The sequence below is a fragment of the Salvelinus namaycush genome, chromosome 16 (genome assembly GCF_016432855.1).
Source record: "Salvelinus namaycush isolate Seneca chromosome 16, SaNama_1.0, whole genome shotgun sequence".
Taxonomy (NCBI): domain Eukaryota; kingdom Metazoa; phylum Chordata; class Actinopteri; order Salmoniformes; family Salmonidae; genus Salvelinus; species Salvelinus namaycush.
Genome location: NC_052322.1, coordinates 26,031,753 through 26,057,694, shown reverse-complemented (window position 1 = coordinate 26,057,694; position 25,942 = coordinate 26,031,753). Strand labels below are relative to the sequence as shown.

The 25,942-nt window shown below is 41.9% G+C and overlaps 1 protein-coding gene across 1 annotated transcript; it reads left to right on the top strand.

The window, feature by feature from the left end:
• Positions 1-15,955: 15,955 nt before the first annotated feature.
• Positions 15,956-25,582, top strand: LOC120061230 (von Willebrand factor A domain-containing protein 1-like). Its single transcript, XM_039010877.1, has 6 exons — positions 15,956-16,426; positions 18,928-19,485; positions 20,408-20,740; positions 22,800-23,084; positions 23,262-23,543; positions 24,003-25,582. Exons 1-6 carry the CDS (start codon positions 16,342-16,344, stop codon positions 24,029-24,031), a joined length of 1,572 nt encoding a protein of 523 aa, XP_038866805.1. The 5' UTR covers positions 15,956-16,341; the 3' UTR covers positions 24,032-25,582.
• The last annotated feature ends 360 nt before the right edge of the window (positions 25,583-25,942 follow it).

Here is a 25,942-nt window from a genome sequence, read left to right as displayed (position 1 = left end):
AGTAAATGCTGTACGGCCACTGCAGACATCAGATTGATCATGCAGAGCCTTTAATGATTACACCCCTGATCAAAGAGCTGACGCGTCCACCTCATGACCAAGCAGGGTCGTGTTCAATATAGTAACGTCGCGTCACAACTTCGATCTGAAACATCTCGTTCATTCAGCAAGAGCAAATTGATGGGAGGGAAATTATTTTAGAAAATGAATGGATAAAGTTGTTCATGGACAAGTTATCATGCTCATTCTATTACATTTGAGACATTCTGAGGCATAGTGTTTGCACCTTTGGATCTTGATAACAAAGTTAAAATGTAAAGGTATCAGACAAAGATTGGATTAATTTAGAACAGTGAGGATTAAGGGGTGCCCTGTCAAGCACAAACATTTTTCCGATAAAATTAATTATTTCATCATCACTGCAAGGTTAAAAAAGGGTGAGAGCTTTAGCACATTCTAACATGCTTCAGTGAATTATTTCAGAAGATCAAGGAGGACAAGGATTTCTTAAATAATAATACAATACCGTTTTTTTTGGTTCTGCCCCGCTCCCATTTGTTGAAGTCAGAATTTAGATTGATATCGCTCAAGATATTTTTTTAAGCCTTCTTGGGAAGAAAATTAAAGAGATAAAAAATCTCCTATTTGCTTGTTATCTATCACAAATATGGAATTCTGATGTCTACTTGTCACCCAAAGTCTGTACAATTATATCTGTAACATGACATTTTGGTTTATGATATTTGTACAATTGTCTTACATTTTTGGGTGGTTATGATAAGGTATGACCTAATCCTACATTGTTTATGTTACGTCATGGAAGATGTTAATGTTACATGTGTTTTTAGGCCTACAGTGATTCTGGTACATTGATGCTATCCCAATCCCCAAGATGCTGGTTTTCATTCCAGTTAATCTTTAAGATAAGCATTAGTTGGCTATTGACCTACATTTGAAAGTGCTTGACTGCTAGTGCTATGTCTTGAGCTTGGCCCTTGGGATACATTGGTGTTTTTACATATAAATTCAACGTTTATTTGATAGGTTTTTTTCCTCTATGCTTTTGGTGACATTCACCTGATTGACAGCCAACTGAATTCGCTCTCTCACCCAGGTGTCAAGATCTGACAAAGTTGAAGTAATTGCCGTTTGCCATTCTGTGCCAGCCATTTTAGAGGTAATGATTCACAACAACATCTTTCCCAAGGACAACACAAGAGGGCCAACTTAGAAAAGGACTTCAGATTGAAGCTGTTGTGGCCATGAGTGTAGCATCCCCAGTTGAACTCTCAAACTGATGGTTGATGAAAGTTTAATGGGGTACCATTTCTATAAACACACCGTAAGAGCTGATGGAGGAACAAACCAAAAATGCTCTTACAATTTGAACAATACAATACACTTTTACACAACTTTACATTAGCGTGCTTCATACATTAAATGCATATCTATGCATGAGAATTTCTACCCAAATAGTTGATTAGGTGCTAACAGCTTGCTAATGTGACGCAAGATTAACTAATATTAGCCAGCACACAGTGGAGCTAGGCTACAGCTAATAACGTCATAATGCTAGCAGACTTCGGAACATCAATTACAACACATATCTGTTCAGTACACGTTCAAAAGAATTAGAAAGATTTCTGAAACAAGACCAATATTGAAAGACAGTAAATACCTTGTTCCTTTCCAGCTAGGTGCTAAGCTTGACATTGTTTCTTGGATGCTTGAACAATCTTAGTTATTTTCCTTTTTCTCTCATGCCCGTTTCCCATATACCCAATGAGCAGAGAAGGCAAAAAACCTGCTGTCAAAATAAGTCACACTGCCAAATATACAGTGAGGATTGAAAGGTCGTACAAAGAAAATAAAAGTCCAAATATAGAGCAGACATTGTGATCTGACACTCATTTTTAGGGGTTAATTTACACTGGCGCCAAATCATGAGTGATTTGGAACAATGTACATTGTATACACAAAGCACAAATTATTTCTGTACTTTAAATTACCTATGACAGAAATAGCGGATCAGAAAGGTATGGAATCATAGCACCAACCATTCAGAAGTACAAGAGATCACAGTTAGATATAGGATGTAAAGAGATTTGGTGGGCATCTATCTTAACAACAAGACCAGTGACTGAACTGGGCATTTGAACACTGACAGCTTGGTGAGACGCTTGCTTGTCTTGTCTAACTTCCGATCACCAACACATATTTTGACTCTCCTTACTAGTCCATCTGTATCAACAGTAGTCTCTGAAACTCTACCTAACTGACACTCACTTCTTGCCAGACCATTGTCTCTCATCACTATGTCACCGATTTGCCGGTTTCTCGTCGGGGTGTGCCAGCGCTGCCTGATGGCGATGTTGGCTAGATACTCTTTTCGCCAGCGGCTCCAAATCTGTTCTGCTTGATATTGAACATGCCGCCACCTTTTCCGAGCGTACATGTCCTCCCTGATGAACTTGCCTGAAGGACGTAGAGCTGTGGTAGATTTCATAGTAAGCAGATGATTAGAGGTGAGTGGCTCAAGGCTGTTTGGATCATTGAGGTTGTCAATGGTGAGTGAGCGATTGTTTACAATTGACATTGCTTCATAGAAGAAGGTTTGTAAAGAAGAATCATCTAGTCTACCAGAAGAGAGAGAGTGTGGAGCGAAGGATACTTCTCACAAAAACAGGTGAAGAGAAGGCCATACCTTTTGTGCAGTCTTCGTCCTTGCTTAATGAGAAATGGGCCAAAACAATCCATACTGCAGTATGTAAATGGCGGTGATGAGTCCATGCGCTCTGGAGGGAGATCAGCCATCTTTTGCCCTTCTGTGGGTCTCCAGAGCTTTCTAGAAGTCACACATTGGTGAAGATGAGAGGTTACGGCCTGATTGATACTTAGGATAAGGTAGCCCTTTGACCTGATCTCATTTATGTTGTGACCTTTACTCTGATGTTTGACCTTTTCATGGTAGTGAGCAATTATCATTTTCGCGATGTTGTGTTCCTTAGGAATGATTGCGGGTTGGTTGACTGAGTTAGGAAGAGATGAGTCACAAAGTCTTCCTCCCACCCTGAGCACACCATTTTTGTCTAGGAAGGCATTGAGGAGGTCGTACTCATTTTAGTCTCAGCTGTCCCTTTACATAGTAACTTAAGCTCATCTTGATATAAAGTGCCTTGCAAAAGTATTCATCCCCCTTGGTGTTTTTCCTATTTTGTTGCATTACAACCTGTAATTTAAATGAATTTTTGTTTGGATTTCATGTAATGGACATACACAAAATAGTCCAAATTGGCGAAGGGAAATGAAAAAAAAAAAAGTTGTTTAAAAAAATAAATAAAAAATGTTTTAATGGAAAAGTAGTGCGTGCATACAGTTGAAGTCAGAAGTTTACATACACCTTTGCCAAATACATTTAAACTCAGTTTCACAATTCTTGACATTTAATCCTAGTAGAAAATTCCTTGTCGTAGGTCAGTTAGGATCACCACTTTATTTTAAGAATGTGAAATGTCAGAATAATAGTAGAGAGACTGATTTATTTCAGCTTTTATTTCTTTCATCACATTCCCAGTGGGTGAGAAGTTTACATACATTCAATTAGTATTTGGTAGCATTGCCTTTAAATTGTTGAACTTGGGTCAAATGTTTTGGGTAGCCTTCCACAAGCTTCCCACAATAAGTTGGGTGAATTTTGGCCCATTCCTCCTGACAGAGCTGTAACTGAGTCAGGTTTGTAGGCATCCTTGCTCGCATACGCTTTTTCAGTTCTGCCCACAAATTTTCTATAGGATTGAGGTCAGGGCTTTGTGATGGCCACTCCAATACCTTGACTTTGTTGTCCTTAAGGCATTTTGCCACAACTTTGGAAGTATGCATGGTGTCATTGTCCATTTGGAAGACCCATTTGCGACCAAGCTTTAACTTCCTGACTGATGTCTTGAGATGTTGCTTCAATATATCCACATAATTTTCTTTCCTCATGATGCCATCTATTTTGTGAAGTGCACCGGTCACTCCTGCAGCAAAGCACCCCCACAACATGATGCTGCCACCCCCGTGCTTCATGGTTGGGATGGTGTTCTTCGGCTTGCAAGCATCCCCCTTTATCCTCCAAACATAACGATGGTCATTATGGCCAAACAGATCTATTTTTGTTTCATCAGGCCAGAGGACATTTCTCCAAAAAGTACGATCTTTATCCCCATGTACAGTTGCAAACTGTAGTCTGGCTTTTTTATGGCGGTTTTGGAGCAGTGGCTTCTTCCTTGCTGAGCAGCCTTTCAGGTTATGTCGATATAGGACTCGTTTTACTGTGGATATAGATACTTTTGTACCTGTTTTCTCCAGCATCTTCACAAGGTCCTTTACTGTTCTGGGATTAATTTGCACTTTTTGCACCAAAGTACGTTCATCTCCAGGAGACAGAACTCGGTATAACGGCTGCGTGGTCCCATGGTGTTTATACTTGCGTACTATTGTTTGTACAGATGAACGTGGTACCTTCAGGTGTTTGGAAATTGCTCCCAAGGATGAACCAGACTTGTGGAGGTCTACAATTTTATTTCTGAGGTCTTGGCTGATTTTATTTTAATTTTCCCATGATGTCAAGCAAAGAGGCACTGAGTTTGAAGGTAGGCCTTGAAATACAACCACAGGTACACCTCCAATTGACTCAAATCATGTCTATCAGAAGCTTCTAAAGCCATTAAATATTTTCTGTAATTTTCCAAGCACAGTCAACTTAAACATACACTTTTAAATTTATTTTTCATTTTATTTAACCTTTATTTAACCAGGTAGGCTAGTTGAGAACAAGTTCTCATTTACAACTGTGACCTGGCCAAGATAAAGCAAAGCAGTGCGACACAAACAACAACACAGAGTCACACATGGAATAAACAAACATACAATCAATTACACAATAGAAAAAGTCTATGTACAGTGTGTGCAAATGAGGTAAGATAAGGGAGGTATGGCAATAAATAGGCCATAGTGGCGAAATAATTACAATTGAGCAATTAAACACTTAGTGATAGATGTGCAGAAGATGCCCAGTAGAGATACTGGGCTGCAAAGGAGCAAAAATAAATAAATAACAGTATGGGGATGAGGTAGATGAATGGGTTATTTACAGATGGGCTATGTGCAGTGATCTGTGAGCTGCTCTGACAACTGGTGCTTAAAGTTAGTTGGGGAAATATGAGTCTCCAGCTTCAGTGATTTTTGCAATTCGTTCCAGTCACTGGCAGCAGAGAACTGGAAGGAAAGGCGGCTAAAGGAAGAATTGGCTTTAGGGGGATCAGTGAAATGTAACTGCTGGAGCGCGTGCTACGGGTGGGTGTTGCTATGGTGACCAGTGAGCTGAGATAAGGCAGGAATTTACCTAGCAAAGACTTATAGATGACCTCGAGCCAGTGGGTTTGGTGATGAATATGAAGCGAGGGCCAGCCAACGAGAGCATACAGGTCGCAGTGGTGGGTAGTGTATATGGGGCTTTGGTGACAAAACGGATGGCCCTTTGATAGACTGCATCCAATTTGCTGAGTAGAGTGTTGGAGGCTATTTTGTAAATGACATCGCCGAAGTCAAGGATCGGCAGGATAGTCAGTTTTACGAGGGTATGTTTGGCAGCATGAGTGAAGGATGCTTTGTTGCGAAATAGGAAGCCGATTCTAGATTTAATTTTGAGAAGCGCATTCAGACAAGATCATAGAAAGAGTAATACAACGGGATGGTTAGTAAGGGTGAAAGTATTGTTTGTTTAGATCAGATGTATAATGGATTATGCCACACAGAAAAGAAAATCAACATCACATTCACACTCTGTTGCCCCAGAAAGCCACAATGATTACTGCAACTTATAACATGTAACGTGTATTAGTCTCCTCAAAGAATAATGCAGCACACCCTTATTATTTCATGTTATATAGTTCCATATGTTCTAAATTCAAGTCTGATTGTACATACGTTTGTATGACTTCTGTATGTGTCTTTGAGAATATCTACCATTTCCATAAGTCTCTCTCTCTCTCTGGCAACTGCTTGGCATCCGACCGCAGATCGCTACAGAGGGTAGTGCATATGGCCCAGTACATCACAGGGGCCGAGCTCCCTGCCATCCAGGATCTCTATATCAGGTGGTGTCAGAGGAAGGCCCTCAAAATTGTCAAAGACTCCAGCCATCCAAGTCATAGACTGTTCTCTCTGCTACCGCACGGCAAGCAGTCCCGGAGTGCCAAGTATGGGACCAAAAGGCTCCTGAACAGCTTCTAACCCCAAGCCATAAGACTGCTAAACAGTTAATCAAATGGGTACCCGGACTATTTGCATTGACCCCCTTTTTTATTTGCACTGACATTTTTGCACTGGATCTATGCACACTCACACAGGACTCTCCCCACACACTCACATATACTACACACATACATGCATATTGACACCACACACACAAACTCACACATAGAAACACTTTCATCTGTCCTGATTGCCTAGTCACTTTTACCCCTACCTACATGTACATATTACCTAAATGACCTCACATACCTCTTACCCCTGCACATTGAGTCGGTACCGGTAGTCCTTGTATATAGCCTCGTTATTGTTGTTTTATTGTGTTACTATTTTTTTTAAATTACTATTTAACTCTGCATTGTTGGGAAAGGCCTTGTAGGTATGCATTTCACAGTAAAGTCTACACCTGTTGAATTCGGCGCATGTGACAAATCAAATTTGATTTGATCTCTCTCTCTGTCTCACCAGTTCATGCCTGGCACTGTCTGTGGGCCTGGCACATCTTGAGTGCATCTGATCTGTATAATAACAACGGAAAGACAGGAAAGTACATGTGGGTGGATTAAGAGCAAGGCCTTCATGTGGTGAAACTGTTACAACCTGTGTACTCTGTCAAGATAATATCCTTTCAGAGTGGAATCCCCAGCCTACGTACTGCATATTAAGTGTGTGCACCTTAAAAGGCACCCTATTCCCTATTTAGTGCACTACTTTTGACCAAAGGCCTATGGGTCCTGGTCAAAAGTAGTGCACTAAATATGGATTAGGATGCAATTTGGGATGCTGACTATTGTCTATCTGAAAGGCATCCTGTTTACACTGTCTTTCCAGTCTTGAGTCTCTCTTGTATCATAAACATTTCTTTATTTAGTAGACACAAATCATTAGTATACAAATAATACAAGTAAAGTAATTAAGTAAGTAGAACAAATAAGAATAAGGGGCATGTGAAATGTTTTCTAGTGAATCCGACTAGAATTGCTGTAATCTCGTCCACCCAGCCTGCTCTCATATGCGGTAGCAACTGAGCCTGGGGATAAGGTTAGAATTTCTGTAGTCGGTGAAAAGAAGTTGTGGAGCAAGAAATGTCATGTTTGCTCTGCAATTATGTGCAGTGCAGCATTCAATTGAATCGTCATGTATCTGGCCATGCATTGTGTTGGACAGGTAATCATTGTGTAGTTTTCTATAGCGCAGTCGATGGGACAAGACGGCACAGGCAAACATCAAGGGCCTGTTTCATTCACACAGCTGTTGTTAGACATTGACCGTGACCTTCAGTTAGACTTTCTCCACAGCGTCCCATGCTAGCTGTATAGAAGGGCCATCAAGCTGCAGCTGATGTTGAAAGGAATAAAAGGAAAAACGGCAGCTTTGAGTATATTGGCAATTGTTCAAATAGCCCTGTTCACAAATTCTCCATTTCACTCTGGAAAAATTGATTATATTGACTTATAATAAGTGGCAGCAAATAGAAATGTTCTGATGTGGTTCACTGGTGACATTAGGAAGTCAGTGTTTCCCAAAGGACCCACTGGTGGGTCGAGGCCCATTTACTTTTAGGTGTTGCAAGAAAGGCTAAAAAGGCTAAAAGGAAAATCTGAAAGCCATACAACACAGTGAAATAAAGTTCTAATCACTGTTAAGTGATTGTTACAGTATATGTCGCCTATGTATCAAGTTTGCATTTGCGAAACAACTTTGGCATTATATACTATAACAATTTTTGCCAATTAATTATATTCCTTGACACACAGTACGTCCCACTGATCCCATCTTGATTTTGTAGGAAACAACCCCTTAAACTTGGAACACTACTGACTCTGTCTCATTTATCTATACCCCATGTAAAACATCCATTCTCCCATGCGTCTGAGCTATATGAAGCACGCTTCCATTCTGTGTGACCTCAGCCTTAGGTGACTCATTGACTGGTAGAAAGCAGTGTTTATGCAGACAAGTTCAAAGTAACACAACCCCCCTGGTACCATATCACTGACAGACAATGTGATGACTCTTTTCGACTCCCTCTGGTTCATTGACAATTGAAAATAAGGCAGGCAGCTTCACCAACTGACCCTACGGCACAGAGGAAGGGAGGGAGAGAAAAAAGGGAGAAGATAAATGAGTGGAATAAGAGGAAAACATTAATAATAGGTGACTGTGTTAACAGGCAGGATGAACTGGGCACATCAACTGTCATCTCCCTGTCATTAATAAGTGCTTTACACATATGGTGAGAGCTATGAGTACAGGTTTGCACTGCTGTATGTCTCCACAAGATGGAAACACAGACACAAACAAACACACACACACACACACACACACACTCAATGAGGTCACACTACTGTTGCGTTAAACTCACGGAGATGTGGAGTTGTGGGTACATCCGCAGTGGAATCTGTTAGCGCAAGTTCAGAGAGGGAGTTGGAGAACTTGGCAACCAATCAAAGGTATCATAAAGCAAACCCACCCTTTCTTGCATCCGCTCAATCCAGAAACTCACAAACACATATAGTTTAGGCCCCCCCAGCTACTGCACCTGGATCAGGAGAACACAATGGCCAACTCAGACTACCTTAGCAGATCTTTGCTTAGGTGACTAGTGAGTACATAGGTCCCACGGATGTAATGGAAACTAAAATTTGCGCATATGTGATTTGTGTGTATTTGTGTATTCATGAGTATTGATGAGTGTTACTCAGGGTGGAAGGCAGCTGTGAAACAAAGGGAGTGTGTGGGGTATGAAGAGTAAACTCATGATATCACAAAGGGAGGAAGGAATGGAGAATGCAGCTGCATTCGACCAAGGCCAAGACCTGCTGGGAAATACACTGAGAGAAAGAGAGAACAGGGTCACATAAAAATACATAAAATAAGAGAGAAAAACTCACACAGTATGGTTGGAATATGGTCCGAGAAAATGAAGAATTGAGAGAGTTCAAGGGAAATGACCACAGTGGTGTTTGAGAAGAAAATAGAAAATGAAAATGAGGTGGGCCTAGGTGGAGGAAAAGAGAGAGTGGCCCCACGGCCAGCTTGAGATGAGGAATCCTTTTTAATGTAAACAGTGATATAAACACTTCTGCACCGAGATAAGGGGTTTGTGAGCGCTTATGCTGTGTTACAATTTAATGTTGCATTCTTTTCCTCCAGATTGTATGATAGAACCTGGGAGTAAGGGCTTGGAGAACTCTGTCTCTGAAATTGGATGACTCCTTGAGCCAGTAACCAAAAGGTTGCTGGATCGAATACCCGAGCTGACAAGGTAAAAATCTGTCGTTCTGCCCCTGAACAAGGCAGTTAACCCACTGTTCCCCGCTAGGCCATTATTGTAAATAAGAATTTGTTCTTAACTGACTTGCCTAGTTTAATAAAGGTTAAATAAATAATACAAAAATGACACTGACCTTGGTCCATGGTTACTGAATAACTGGGCTTTAGTATTCCACATTTTAATGAACAAAATACTATTTATTTTACCCAAGGACAAACTACTGAATGGACGTTCAAGTCACTATACAATAAAAAATGGCATTTGGCTGATGAACTTCCTATTAAATGTTAATAACAAAGTTAGTTTTAACAGTGATGTACAGAAATCATTGCGATTTTCTGTTTATACATAAAATGATAGAATAGCATTAGTATTGTAATCACATCTGTGCAAAATGTAAAGAAAAATGTATTACAAAGCAGTTGTCATAACTCTTGAACTGGTTATTTAAAGTAGATACAGTGCATTCAGAACGTATTAAGACACCTTGACTTTTTCCACATTTTGTCATGTTACAGCCTTATTCCAAAATGGATGAAATAAAAATTATTCCTCATCAATCTACACACAATACCCCATAATGACAAAGCAAAAGCAGGTTTTAAGAAATGTTTGCAAATGTATTAATAAAAAAAAACAGAAAAACCTTATTTACATAAGTATTTATACCCTTTGCTTTGAGACTTGAAATTGAGCTCAGGTGCATCCTGTTGTCACGCCCTGGCCTTAGTATTCTTTGTTTTCTTTATTATTTTAGTTAGGTCAGGGTGTGACATGGGGATTGTTTGTGTTTTGTCATTTTGGGTGGTTATATGGTAAAGGGGGTGTTGGGTGTAGTGTATGAGTTTGTGTTGAGTGAATGTTTCTAGGTATGTCTATGGTTGAGTGAATGTGTCTAGGTATGTCTATGGTTGCCTGAGTGGTTCTCAATCAGAGACAGATGTCTTTCATTTGTCTCTGATTGGGAGCCATATTTAAGGCAGCCATGGGCATCATGCATTTGTGGGTAATTGTCTATGTGTAGTGTTTGTGTCAGCACTATTTATATGTATAGCTTCACGGTCGTCAGTTTGTTATTTTGTTAGTTTATGTATAGTGTTCGTGTCGTTTTCGTCTTCTTTCTTTAATAAAGAAGATGTACTTTCCACACGCTGCATTTTGGTCCTCACTCTCTTCGCAAGACGATCGTGACACCTGTTTCCATTTATCATCCTTGAGATGTTTCTACAACTTGATTGGAGTCCACCTGTGGTAAATCCAATTGATTGGACATGATTTGGAAAGGCACACACCTGTCTATACAAGGTCCCCAGTTGACAGTGCATGTCAGAGCAAAATCCAAGCCATGAGGTCGAAGGAATTGTCCGTAGAGCTCCGTGTCGAGGCACAGATCTGGGGAAGGGTACCCAAAAATGTCTGCAGCATTGAAGATCCCCAAGAACAGAATGGCCTCCATCATTCCTAAATGGCAGAAGTTTGGAACCATCAAGACTCTTCCTAGAGCTCGGGAGAAGGGCCTTGGTTAGGGAGGTGACCAAGAACCCGATGGTCACTCTGACAGAGCTCCAGAGTTCCTCTGTGGAGATGGGCGATCCTTCCAGAAGGACAACCATCTCTGCAGCACTCCACCAATCAGGCCTTTATGGTAGAGTGGCCAGACGGAAGCCACTCCTCAGTAAAAGGCACATGACAGCCCGCTTGGTGTTTGCCAAAAGGCACCTAAAGGACTCTCAGACCATGAGAAACAAGATTAATTGGTCTGATGAAACCAAGATTGAACTCTTTGGCCTGAATGCCAAGCGTCACGTCTGGAGGAAACCAGGCACCATCCCTACAGTGAAGCATGGTTGGTGGCAGCATCATGCTGTTGGGATATTTTTAGCGGCAGGGACTGGGAGACTAGTCAGGATTCGAGGGAAAAATGAACGGAGCAAAGTACAGAGAGATCCTTGATGAAAACCTGCTCCAGAGCACTCAGGAGCTCAGACTGGGGCGAAGGTTCACCTTCCAACAGGACAACGACCCTAAGCACACAGCCAAGACAACGCAGAAGTGGCATCGGGACAAGTCTCTGAATGTCCTTGAGTGGTCCAGCCAGAGCCCAGACTTGAACCCGATCGAACATCTCTGGAGAGAGCTGAAAATAGCTGTGCAGCGAAGCTCCCCATCCAACCTGACAGAGCTTGAGAGGACCTGCAGAGAAGAATGGAAGCAACTCCCCAAATACAGGTGTGCCAAGCTTGTAGCGTCATACCCAAAAAGACTCGAGGCTGTAATCGCTGCCAAAGGTGCTTCAACAAAGTACTGAGTAAAGGGGCTGAATTCTCATGTAAATGTGATATTTCCGTATTAAAAATTAAAAAAAACATTTGCAAAAATTTCTAAACCTGTTTTTGCTTTAGAATTATTGGGTGTTGTGTGTAGATTGATGAGGAAAAAACAAATGTAATACGTTTTAGAATAAGGCTGTAACGTAAATTTTTTTGGAAGAAGTCAAAGGGTCTGAATACTTTCCAAAGGCACAGTGTAAATTGTGCAAAACTTACCCCAATAAGTTTTTTCTCTCCAAATAAGCCATTCATCACGATGACCCCATTTGAACACCAACTCTAATGACAGTCCACCATTCCCTGTCACAATAAGGCTATTTTCAGACCAGTCCTCTGGAGAAGCCAGCACAACTTTAGAGAGAACTTCCATTAGTCGATCTTGGCAATATGGGAAACTGTAATATTTCACTATGGAAACTTTAAATGTTACACAGAGGGTGTTGGTCCCTAGAATTTGGGAAAGACTCAGTGCAGAAAATAGCAAAAAAGATGTGTATCCTTGCTAGTTGAATCTTGTAGTTGAATCATTAATTCACATGAAGACAGTGCACAGATGAGTGTAGTATGTTTTCCTCCCTAAGTTCAACATACATGATGTTTAACATATCCATGATCTAAGTCAAAAGTACCATGCAATGTACAGTATGTTGTGTTTAATGTAACTTGTCATATTTGTTTAGGAGGTCTTATGATGAATCATTTCCTTTTGAGCTCGATGCAGTTTGGCTGTCTGGCTCTCAAAGCATGGTAGAATATCCTGCACTTGGTCAGCCATTTTGTCCTGAGGGGCTTATTTTGAAGCCCCCATAAAACAGTCATCTATGTGGTAACAAAGTTCGCATGATGAGCAATGGGCAGGATGCACACCCCATGAAGAGCAGGAAGTTCCAGTGACGCAGGAAAGTAAGGATCACAGCGTGTCAGGAAGATGTTGGACATTTGGTCAATTAAGTTCAACACAGCCCAGTGATGGGAAACCCCTCTGACTTCCCCCTCCTAACTTATTTTTACTTTTATTTATGTCTGGTGTCCAAATCAAAAATAGTACATGAGCTTACACATGAGTGTCCTAGGCCTGGCATGCATGGGCTGTGAGTGTGAATGCTTTGGGCTTGCTTCTGACATCAAGCAGATTGGGGGATTAATAATTGGTCTATTTTGTTGCCTATCAGATCGCCCTGTTCTTCATTCTCATATTTTATCTCCCTTTGACCCACTTTCCCTCTTACTTCTCTTGATCAGATAGGTGCTCAATCTCTCCTCTCATTCATCGCCTGTCTCCTATCTTTGCGCTGCTGTTTGTTTCACCTAGAAAGGTCTGGAGAAAGTCAACACTCCACCTCTTAATTCTCACAACTCTACAAAACATGGCACGCTCATAAACCTAAAATTCCTCAACCTCGCGAAGGAAGGTGCAAAAACTGGCAAGGAGTGATGTGGAGAATTGTCTTTACTACTGAAATTGTGTTTCCATTGTGATGTGATGCCAGAAGCACTGGAGCCAAAGTTTTAATGGTAAATAACAGCAGGAGCGCTGACAAAGTGTTAAGAGATTGTATAAACCCCAATTACAAATGGTGCGTAGTTGTGTAAACTTGAAGTGTTCAGAATTTAACAAAATAGGTCCCTCCACTCACGAAATGCTGTGTGTCTGTGTTTCCATGTTGTCACACTGTGAGGGTTGGGCGATGGAGGTGTCATACAGTATTAGACTTGTCATCCATTTGTCCGTCTCCACCTCCTTTACTCTTTCACCTCCCTTCCTCCCTTATTCCTATTGCCTTGTCCACTGCCAAAAATGCTCAACTAACCTCTTTTTGCAGCTTTGCCCAATCGCTTTCAATGACACTGTTCCAGAAAGACATGTGAATCTCAGAGGAGCATAACTACTCTTCCACAGAGATTGCTAGGGTATGTGCAAATAAGTGAAAACAGATAGCCAGTTTGGTTGCATAACGTATGCTTACTGAGAGAAGATAGAAATGTGTCAACATGAACTGGTGTGGGGATGATATGATTTCCCTTACTCTGGTCCCCCTGTAACAACATGTGATGTGAATTGCATACAGCACAGACACTCACCTGATCCATTAGTCAAAACCTGCATGCCATAGATACACACATGCACATATGCGCACACACACACGCACATATACACACATACAGTACACACATACCAATACAAGGTTATTCCAGGTGGGTATTTCTAACTGATTTACTGCTTACTGGACAGTGCAAAGAGCAGGACTCCGATCTGCTGAGATAAACAGTGTACTATACAGTGGACCAGACTGGGGGGGTTAGGGTTAGGGTTAAGTTTAGGAGTTAGTTTAGTTTGGTTTGGCTAACGTTAGCTAAGCTAGGGGTTAGGGTTAGGGGTTAGGGTTAAGGTTAGGGTAAAGGTTAGCTAAAAGGGTTAGGGTTAAGGGGAAGGGTTAGCTAAGTAGTTCAAAAGTAGTTCAAAAGTAGTAAGTAGTTAAAGTTGCTAATTAGCTAAAATACTGAAGTTGTCCATGATGAGATTCGAATTCGCAACCTTTGGGTTTCTAGACTTTCGCGTTCTATGCCCATCCATCCACCCCCATTTGTTTTTTTGCATTAAGTAACCATCTGTCTTCTGTAACCATACCAAAGTAACATTTCATACTAATTTGAGTGTCCCAGATTTACGTTTACTATGTTACGTCTAGTCTATAAGACCAGGCTGGTCAAACAAAACAATATTATTTTTGGAAATGTATTTTACCTTTATTTAACTAGGCAAGTCAGTTAAGAACAAATTCTTATTTTCAATGACGGCCTAGGAACAGTGGGTTAACTGCCTTGTTCAGGGGCAGAACGACAGATTTGTACCTTGTCGGCTAGGGGATTCGATCTTGCAACCTACTAGTCCAACGCTCTAACCCCTAGGCTACGCTGCAGCCGCGAAAAAGGGTAAAGGGTAAACTCCTTATCTTTCATAGAGCAGCCCCTATCTTTTACTGTTTTGTACAGACTCAGTGTTTAGTTACTAGGTGTGTGGTGGAGTGTTCTGTTACAATGGAACAATCAAAATAAGCTTGGGTAATGTGGTGTCACCGAGGTCTCTAGACATCAGACCTTTCCCACTGGGCACAGAAGTCATTTCAACCTCTAGTTTTGATTTCAGTTGACACCTGGTTGAGTTGTCAACTGATGTGAATTCAATGTGAAATCAACAAAACATTTCATCATGTCACTGGATTAAGGTAAAAATGTGGTTAAAAAAATACAAAATTCCCTTACGTTGACAACTTTTAGCAAATCCAAACAGTTTTTCACATTGATTCAACTTCTTCACATTAAGTTATTTTGTTGAAATGACCTCTCTCTCTCTCTCTCTCTTCCCCCCCCCCCCACCCACAAAAGCTGCCTGCTTTTCACTCTCATATAGACCCCATCCCAATATCACATTCTCCAAGTCTCCCCTGAGGCACTATAGGCTGATGCAATTCAATTAAAAATAATATTTAATGGAATTTATTTTGATGACTTGAGCAAAGTTGATGCTGAAGTCCAAGAGCTTGACCCCATTATTTGTGTCCACCAGTCAGTGAACAGTTTGTCAGCATACTGTAATTCTATATTTAGAAAATATTTTACATGATCTTATAGTATCATATTTAACTAAGCATGCACATACACATTAAATAGAATATAGCCTACATGTAGGCCTGTCATCTTGAGGAGGCACTCTCAATAAAATGATTTTGGTGCTGAAAGTCAGTGGCCCACTGGTAATAAAAGTATCCATAATTACAACGGCTCACAACCAAAATTCGTAGTTATAATAGGATAGTGTACAGAACCCGGATAATTATGCATCTCCGTTGGTTAATTTCAAAGCTTAAAGTTACAATTCTTCTTTATGTTGTTTTACATTTTCAAGACACTTCACTTTTTGCATGATTGACTACTCGCCATAAAATGTAAAGATAACCTTTATGAGAAAATGGGCACCTTTCCAGAGCAATGACGTTTGGCGAGAGGACTCTTGAGCTTCTTGCTATTCGAAGTCTCTTGAAAGACTGAAAAGAAAGACGATTGAACACTGTAAGGGGAGGACCTGGACACGGGACTGGAGTCAGGGCGAAGAACCGACTTGAACACTCACGCCCTAGTTCGCTCAAGGCGCCTTTTACCTCACAAACTCACGGAGGATACCCGAGCAACCAATTTTCTGGGGAAAATATTACGAGAATAAAATGTTCCAGAAAAACAGAAACAAAACTGGAAAAGTCTGAGTGAAAGTGAGGATTTGTGAAGTTCCAATCTTTTTATAGCCTATTAGTAGCTCGAATGTAAGGCTGATTACCATTTCACTTGGAGCGACGGTCCAGGCAATGGACACTTTTTTGGAGGAAGCCCTTTCGATATCGTCATAATTCTTTATACTGGAATTGATCACAATTAACCCTTGCAATGAAGGGTCGGATTTTATTTACTTGCATGCTGGTTTGCGTGTTCCTGTGGTCGTCCAGTGGTCAGAACTCCGCACCAGAAGCAGGTGAGCTTTGCAGGTGATGGTCGGTGGTCTGGTGGTGGGTGGATGTTATAGCCTAGTTCTACATGACTGACAGACTAGGGAGGAGAGGTCAGAGTATCTCCAAATGGTGTTATTAGATTGGCACAATCATTTTATCATAGACTACTGGTCATGGGTTACTGTCAAAATTGTAGAAATGCTATGTTGATACCTGTTCCTGGCTTTTAATGAGAAGTTTAACGCTAAGTTAAATGTATTTATGCATATGATTTATTGTGATGTAAATTAAAACATCTAATTGATTATAACACCATAATAATTATTGAACGCTTGTTACAACCATGCATGTGTTAGCTAGAGCTCATAACCGTAGTGGTGAAAAGTAAACTTGGTGGTGAGTCAATTCAATCTGTCAGTGGTCTGTTTTTATGACTCAGTGTAAGGATACAATGTACAGAACATTACACTTCTCACACCCTCTTCCATTTATAGACAAGACATGCTTTGACTAAGATAGCCTAATTACTTTCTATGCATCGCACTCAAACATAGAAATGCTTTTAATACTAAGGACTGGCTGAGAAGCACAGTTTATTCAGGTTTAATCTCCTGTGATGATGTATTTTGATCCTACATACTGATGTTTTTTCATTTTTATTTATTTAACCTTTATTTAACTAGACAAGTCAGTTAAGAACAAATTCTTATTTACAATGACAGCCTACCCTGGCGAAACCCTAACCCGGATAACGCTGGGCCAATTGTGCGCCGCCCTATGGGACTCCCAATCACGGCCGGTTGTGATACAGCCTGGTGATATAACCACATCATGTTTTAGAATCAAGAAGAGCTGCGGATGAGGCCTTTTCTATCACATCTGGGCTGTCAATCTGAAGTACACACCTGTGTGTGTGTGTGTGAGCTTCCATGCATGTGTGAAACAGGTCTAAAGCGTTATAGTCAGTTACTCCCATGCTCATCAAGGTTATGGGGTTTCATAATTTACATTCAGTGTGTAACCATTAATATATTAGTCAAACTTGTTCATGGTGTACTGTAAATCTAATACTGCGATAAAGCTAATACTGTACCAACCAAATATTTGTTTTACAATAAATAGGCATGACCAGAGAGACACATACATAAGTACAGTTTACAGGCGCTTTAACCTGGAGGCCACTAAGGCAGCTGGAGGAGTACAAAGTCCAAACAAGAAGACAGATGTAGTGAATTCTTTAGGAAGCAAGAGAGTGAAAGAGAGAAAGGCAGAGTGTTTTCACACTCACTGCAATTCGTCCTTCAACACTACAGTCTTGTCAGTACAACCACCACAGATCGAGCGTCAAATTAAAGCCTGAAGAAATTCACTTTTAAGGGCCCAAAGAAAATAGTGCATTTCAAAAGTACTCATAGCTGGACAATGAATTTAGCATGTCTCTCTCTTTCTCTCTTTCTCTCTCCCTCACTCTTTCTGCTCTGAGCACATATGCTACTACTGCACATTCTTCCTCTTCTCTCAAATGGAACTGCAAAAACACACCTCCCCCTTACCCTCTCTCTTCTCTCTCTCTCTCTTCTTTCTCTCTCTCTTCTTTCTCTGTCTCTCTCTCTATCCCCACCTCCAACCTAACCCCTCCTTATACCACCAATACCCAGTAGCTCCTACTGTTCTCCCCCCTCTCCCCTCTCTCCCCCTAACCCCCTCTCCCTTAAATGAGAAGCCATGCTTCGTGCTACTGTTACGAAATATGGAAATTTGGCAAAATCTGGAATATTTTGCCTAGTCTTCCTAAATGTTGTGACAGCATCTTTCATCCGTCCTTCATCCGCCCATCCCTACTCTGATCTATCTCACTTCATACCTATTTTTGTTTTGTTTTGATCTTGTCTAATTTCTGTAATTACTTGTTTCTCACTCCTCCACTCATTTCTCTGTGTGTGTGTGTGTGTGTGTGTGTGTGTGTGTGTGTGTGTGTGTGTGTGTGTGTGTGTGTGTGTGCACGTGCGTGCGCACTCATACTGAACAGGGAGGGGACCACTGGAAAAAGTTAAGGGAGGGAGAAGGAATCAGAGGGAGAGAGAGAAAGTTGGAAGTGGTAGTGGGTTTTTCCACAGATGCCACACCGTCTCAGTTTGCTCTAGGATTGTACTGTACATATCCCCGTAAATGTGTGTGGCTATGAGTTTGCCACTTCTCTATGGGAAGTTTGTAGGTTAACTAACTATACCACTATGTTTCCCTGTTTCCCACATACACTAATTGTTGTGCATCTCACACACTTATTATAAGCACTATGCTTAAAGAAATTCACCCACCATGGAGTGGGGGGAAGAGACAGACTGAGAAGGTGTAAATATTGTTGCATTTAAACTCTGGGAGCATATCATTCTCATTCATTTTCACATATTATTAGCATGATAATCTGTAGCCATAGCCTATACATATGTATCTATATTCTCCTATAGCTGTAAAAATCTACTGAATGTGTGTCCACCACCTGTAACCTCTCCTCTCCTCTCAGTGTTGAACTGCTGTGAAGGTGACGTCCTCTTCCTATTGGACTCCTCGGGCAGCGTCTCATCATATGACTACTCCCGCATGCTGGGCTTTCTGTCCGAGCTCCTCCTTCCCTTCTCATTGGGTGAGGACCAGGTGATGGTGAGCCTTCTGCAGGTGGGCACCCAACCCCGCCTTGAGTTTGGTTTTGACAGCCACATTAGCCAAACTGGCCTACAGGGGGCACTGGGGAACACCAAGCCTCTGAGGGGCGACACCAACACAGAGGAGGCCCTCAGGATAGCCAAGGACTGGGTGCTGAAGCCCGGTGGTGGTGCGGGGGCCAGGGAAGAACTCCCCAGAGTTCTAGTGTGGCTGACGGATGGGGTGAAGCCGGGTGATGTGATTGGACCAATGGAGAAGCTGAGAGACGAGGGCGTGGCTGTTCTGGTGATCTCCACGGGCCACGGGAACTACCAGGTGCTGCGGCAGGTGGTCACCCCTCCTGTGGAGTCACACTTGTACTTTGTGGACATTGACGATATGAGTATCATCACTGAGGACCTGAGGGATGCCATTATTGGTGAGTGCGTGTGGGGTTCTGTGTGTGTCCAATTTGATTCCACAATTGACTGCAACTAACATGGACCTGACACCTTCTTTTGAGCTCTACTATAAACTGCGCTGCTGTACAAATCCATGTCTCTGTGCTACTCCTTTATCACATACCCACTCCTAGAGACAGTGGGACATAGAGGGAAGGAGAGACAGTGTGTTTTAGACTGGAATGAGAGAGGGGGGACTATTAATAAAGACATTATTCAACCCAGCCCCCTCTACCGTGCCCCCCTACGGTGCCAGACAGATATATATAGACAAGACGGTATTTTTCTGTTCAGATAGGGTAACAGTCATATCGACACACAGGCATTTCCAGTAAACATATGTAGCTCTAAGACATGATGCATAGTGATGGGCGGACGCAGAGTGTAAATACAGTTTGTTTACGACATAGAAGGAGAATCCAGGGTCCCTTTAGCGAGTGCCTGAGGTTCCTATCCGCTGATACTGAAACCTGAATACTGGTTTGCTATTTGTTACAATGGTATCCTCCAGAACTGGTTTGTCTATTTCGAGGGTTTTTATGGCACGAGTTGTGAATGCATTGGAGAACCCACAGTTTGTCTGTCTGTCTGTCTGTCTGTCTGAGCTCCTCTCTCTTACTGGTGTGTCCTCCACTCCTCATCCCTTTCCTCCCTCTCTTTTTTTCCATCTTGTTCTGGTTATCCAAGTATGAATGTTTACCATTGAGAGAAAGGAATCTGCACACTGTGATAATATGGTATGGTACCGCCATCGTTCCAATATAAATTTCCATTCATTCCATTCCAGCCATTACAATGAGCACGTCCTCCGATTTATTAAAGTGAAACGAGTCTCCACTGGAGGTGTATATTGCACCAGTGGTTCAGTCCTTCGGTCTCAGTCTGTCTCTTCTCTAACAGAGATCCTCCGGGCTGAACGGCTCCAGGTGCGAGACGTGTCCACAGACAGCGCCATGCTGCAGTGGCGACCGGTTCTGGCCGGTTTGACCGGTTACTATGAGATCCGGTTTGGACCGGCTCCCAGTCTAGGAGTGAGCGAAAGAGAAGCAGGGGAGACTGGTACCAGCCCCAGTACCAGTGGTAGTCAGTACCAGCGACTGACCCGGCCAGGGGACTCCAGCACCGCCAGGCTGATGGGCCTGAAACCAGACACCACATACATGGCCACACTGACTCCCAAGTCCAACCTACAGGTGCTCAACCCCCTCTCTGTCACCTTCACCACTAAGCCAGGTAAGAGGAGGTGGCACGTTTGCATTGGACATTTACAACATTTACATTGTTACAATTAACAATGTTGACTTGGAGTGTGGTGTCTTTAGGGTTGTGTCCAGCATGGGCCTCTATATTGAACATTCTTGAAGATGGAATCCGCAGTAGGGGAAAAAGCACCACTGTCTAACGCACTGCCGTTGTTATTGTTTTTGTTTTGTTGACAAAGTAGAGCTGGGGAAGCTTGTGCCTCGTTGTAAAATTAGTACATGTGCTGCTGTTCTATCGCACTTGCAATGATGTCAGACGGGAAAAAAACTGTTCGTTGTTTGTATTATCTTCTTTGTTGTTGTAATATCAGAAACGGATGTGGCAGTTCCACCGTTAAGGATTCCAGCTTTCACTTCCACTTTAGAATAAAATCACCTGGTAAATCACCATATTATATATATTTTAATATTATATTATTACATACAGTTGAAGTCGGAGGTTTACATACACTTAGGTTGGAGTCATTAAAACTCGGTTTTCAACCACTCCACAAATTTCTTGTCAACAAACTATAGTTTTCTCAAGTCGGTTGGGACATCTACTTTGTGCATTACACAAGTAATTTTTTCAACAATTGTTTACAAACAGATTATTTAACTTATAATTCACTGTATCACAATTCCAGTGGGTCAGAAGTTTACATACACTAAGTTGACTGTGCCTTTAAACAGCTTGGAAAATTCCAGAAAATGATGTCATGGCTTTAGAAGCTTCTGATAGGCTAATTGACATCATTTGAGTCAATTGGAGGTGTACCTGTGGATGTATTTCAAGGTCTACCTTCAAACTCAGTGCCTCTTTGCTTGACATCATGAGAAAATCAGAAAAATAATTGTAGACCTCCACAAGTCTGGTTCATCCTTGGGAGCAATTTCCAAACGCCTGAAGGTACCACGTTCATCTGTACAAACAATAGTACGCTAGTATAAACACTATGGGACCATGTAGCCTTCATACCGCTCAGGAAGCAGATGCGTTCTGTCTCCTGGAGATGAACGTACTTTGGTGCGAAAAGTGCAAATCAATCCCAGAACAACAGCAAATAACCTTGTGAAGATGCTGGAGGAAACAGGTACAAAAGTATCTATATCCACAGTAAACCGAGTCCTATATCGACATAACCTGAAAGGCTGCTCAGCACGGAAGAAGCCACTGCTCCAAAGCCGCCATAAAAAAGCCAGACTACGGTTTGCAACTGCACATGGGGACAAAGATTGTACTTTTTGGAGAAATGTCCTCTGGTCTGATGAAACAAAAATAGAACTGTTTGGCCATAATGCCTGTCGTTATGTTTGGAGGAAAAGGGGGGGGGGGCTTGCAAGCCAAAGAACACCATCCCAATCGTGAAGCACGGGGGTGGCAGCATCATGTTGTAGGGGTGCTTTGCTGCAGGAGGGACTGGTGCACCTCACAAAATAGATGGAGTCAGAGGAAGCAAAATTATGTGGATATATTGAAGCAACATCTCAAGACATCAGTCAGGAAGTTAAAGCTTGGTCACAAATGGGTCTTCCAAATGGACAATGCATACTTCAAGCACACTTCCAAAGTTGTGGCAAAATGGCTTAAGGACAACAAAGTCAAGGTATTGGAGTGGCCATCACAAAGCCCTGACCTCAATCCCATAGAAAATGTATGGGCAGAACTGAAAAAGCATGTGTGAGCAAGGAGGCCTACAAACCTGACTCAGTTACACCAGCTCTGTCAGGAGGAATGGGCCAAAATTCACCCAACTTATTGTGGGAAGCTTGTGGAAGGCTACCCAAAACGTTTGACGGAAGTTAAACAATTTTAAAGGGAATGCTACCAAATACTAATTGAGTGTATGTAAACTTCTGACCCACTGGGAATGTGATGAAAGAAATAAAATCTCTACTATTATTCTGACATTTCACATTCTTAAAATGAAGTGGTGATCCTAAGACAGGGAATCTTTACTATGATTAAATGTCAGGAATTGAGAAAAACTGAGTTTAAATGTATTTGGCTAACGTGTATGTAAACTTCCGACTTCAACTGTATCACTTAGTCTCCTCAGAGGTGTTGAGCCCGGCTGTGGTGACGGTGTCTGACTCAGGGGCCAACAGTGTGAGGGTGAGCTGGGGTCCTCTGCAGCCGGAGTCTGTCCAGAGTTTCCAGGTGGAGTACATGGCCCTGTCGGGGGGGAAGCTCCACATGACTACTGTGGGCCAAGGGCAGAACTCCACCGTGCTGACCAACCTCCAGCCAGACACCCAGTACCTGGTCACCGTGAGCGCGCAGCACTCCTCCGGCCGGGAGAGGGCCATGTCTGTCAAAGTGTGCACTGAGGAGGGTAAGGAGCATTGAGGATATATTCTTAGGCACAGATGTAGAATGGTATTAGCCTCAAAGCTTAAACTGAAGTATTAAAAGGGGGAAGTGCAAAATTGACTATTATGCTTCACATAGAACTGTATAAATGCAGCACATAGGCCTTATTCTCTCCCTCCCTCTCTCCATCCCTTCTCAGTGAGGCCGGCTCTAGCAGACCTGCAGCTGACCACGGTGGGCAGTGACTCTGTGCAGGTGGACTGGAAAGCCAGCGTGGACGGCCTCAGAGGCTACTGGCTCACCTGGGAGGGACAGGGCATCCACGGCTCTACCGCTGCCCCGCGCTCCTCCCTCTACTTGCCTTCCAACTCACTGTCCACGCGCCTCACACACCTGCCCCCCGCCACCCGAGTGTGTGTGTCACCCGTCTACCGGACGGCACGCGGGGAGGGCCTCTGCTGCATGGCCCAGTTTCATTCAGGTGAGAGGACAGGATGCTGCCATTTTGAATAAGGAAGTGAACCCTTTCAGCACTGCTGGTTGGGTCAGTTAATTTCAGTTGTGTTGAGTTGGTCAATTGGAGCGGGCATGGAATTTTTTAGGGCATTTCTAATTGGATCCTAGAATTGGCACTTTTGAATGCACCCAAGCCATCTCTCTGTTTGGATAAGGATGAGTTTTGAATAGCATTTTGAATCTGAAGAGGAGCAGTAGCCTATTTTTTGCCTACATTGCAACAATGATCCACTTATAGTATGTCACCAAAACTTCTGATAATTTTTGGGAAACAACTGTCTGACCCCAAAGTAACCACACCAAAATGTGTGGTTGTGGTTGTGCCAACTGGGGTTTCCATAACAACTAGCTAACACTCTTGGCTTGCTACTGGGAAGGTCTGGTATGAGATTTTTATGTGTGTCTGTTTCCTTCTGCCTTTCAGATGCATCGGTTTGGGGCCACAGATCATAACATTGCTGAGCTCAACAGGCACTATGCCAAGGATGGAGGGATGAAGGAGAAGAAGAGATAGAAGAACAATGCATCTGAACCTGCATCCCTCCTTCAGTTCATTCTTTCCTTTCTGGACAAGACACAAGGCCTTTGGCTTACAAAGCACTGTCTAATAGATACTGATAAGCTAGATAGATAGATAGATAGGCTTGCTGTACTATAAAGATCTTGCTCTATTAGTAAGCATCCTAACTGAGTTGTGTTGCTATCTCCAGCGATATAGACATCTTGATTTTCACATTTACTTTGCATTGCCTAAAACCTGTAATCACACTGTAAACATGTTTGTTTTAGATATAAGATGTAGAGAGTGGCCAAGCATTTCAGTCTAGATCAAGGTCATTCTGCTTGACGGTATTTTGCATAATGTCATTTTAATCAACAAGACCCACTGGGCACAGACGTGTTGATTTACATTTGGTGATTTACTAACTTGAATTCAACAGAAAATGTCACCATGTCATTGGATTTATGTTAAAAGTTGGGTGAAAAAAACATGAAATTCCCTTACGTTGATGACTTTTTGCAAATCCAATCAGTTTTCCACATTGATTCAACATCGTCTCATACATTTTTGATGTTGTTGAAATGACGTGGAAACAACGTTGATTCAACCAGCTTTTGCCCAGTGGGGAGGAATGTATTTTAACACATTTTTCTAGCTTCTACAATACACAAGGAGCAACCATGTTTGCAAAATAATCGGAATATTTCCCAAAGCACCCACTCGTAATATTTTAGTAACACTTAATACATGTGTGCCAACTCAATGTAGACTTTAATTGAAGGGCAAATGGACACAGAATCCTTAATAACAGAGAGGAACCCCTCTAAACCAATGAAAAATCTGATTCTCTACATTGCTGCACTGATAAAACACAGACAAGATGTTCTACCAGTGAGATGTTGCAGATGTTTTTTCGATAAAGGATCAATCTGATATTTTCCAGGATTGTTTTGACCCATCACTACCAAGATTTATACATGGAGGACTTACATTGGATGATATTGTATATTCAGTGATACAGGTTGGCCATTTCACAACGGTGCATAGATCTGCAGAGGAAATAGAAGAATTCTTCTACCAAATTCCTTGGACCGTATTCATACTGTAGGTGTAATGTTTCTACATCATTTCAACAACAAAAAATCTAAGCGATGTCGTTTAATCAACGTGGAAAACTGATTGGATTTGCAAAAAGTCATCAACGTAAGGAAATTCCGTCTCTTTTTCACCCAACTTGTAACTTAAATCCAATGACATGGTGACATGTTATGTTGATTTCACATTGACTTCATGTTAGTTGACAACCCAACCAAATGTAGAATAGACGTTGAACTGACGTCTGTGCCGTGCGGTGGCTCTGTTATCAGCTGGTTTCTGCTGCCTCCCTGTGGAAGTTGTACTGATGCGTTTTAGATCATTTTTAGATGGTTTCAATGTTGGTTTGTTCATATTCAATACATTGAGAGTTGTTCATCACTATATTAAATGAACTAGTTTTACAACATAGCGGATTTTCTTTGAGAATGATCATGCATATCCAAAGTGATTACAGGTCTAATACAATGTATTTGTTTGGTTATTTTCACTCCTAACTAACTGCATCACATTTTTTTTGTTGCATTAACATTAACTGCATTAACTTCCAGAACTGTCTCTTAGTGCCTAGTATTGATGGATGGTGTGTTGGGTTGTTGCAGTCACCTCTCACAGTGGTACATCAGTTAAAGCACAGGGACTGAATGACTGACTATTTATTGAGGATCGGGATGCTAATTAGAGGAATTAATTGAGGAAGGGTTGATTTCTAAAGGGATTGTAGAAATTATGATGAATATGAAACAGATGGATGCCCTGCCTTTGCT

Coding starts and splice junctions, on each gene's coding strand:
- LOC120061230 (XM_039010877.1), top strand. CDS start 16,342: ATGAAGGGTCGGATTTTATTTACTTGCATGCTGGTTTGCGTGTTCCTG. Junction 20,741..22,799: donor CACCTTCACCACTAAGCCAG/GTAAGAGGAGGT, acceptor TGTATCACTTAG/TCTCCTCAGAGGTGTTGAGC. Junction 23,544..24,002: donor CATGGCCCAGTTTCATTCAG/GTGAGAGGACAG, acceptor TCTGCCTTTCAG/ATGCATCGGTTTGGGGCCAC.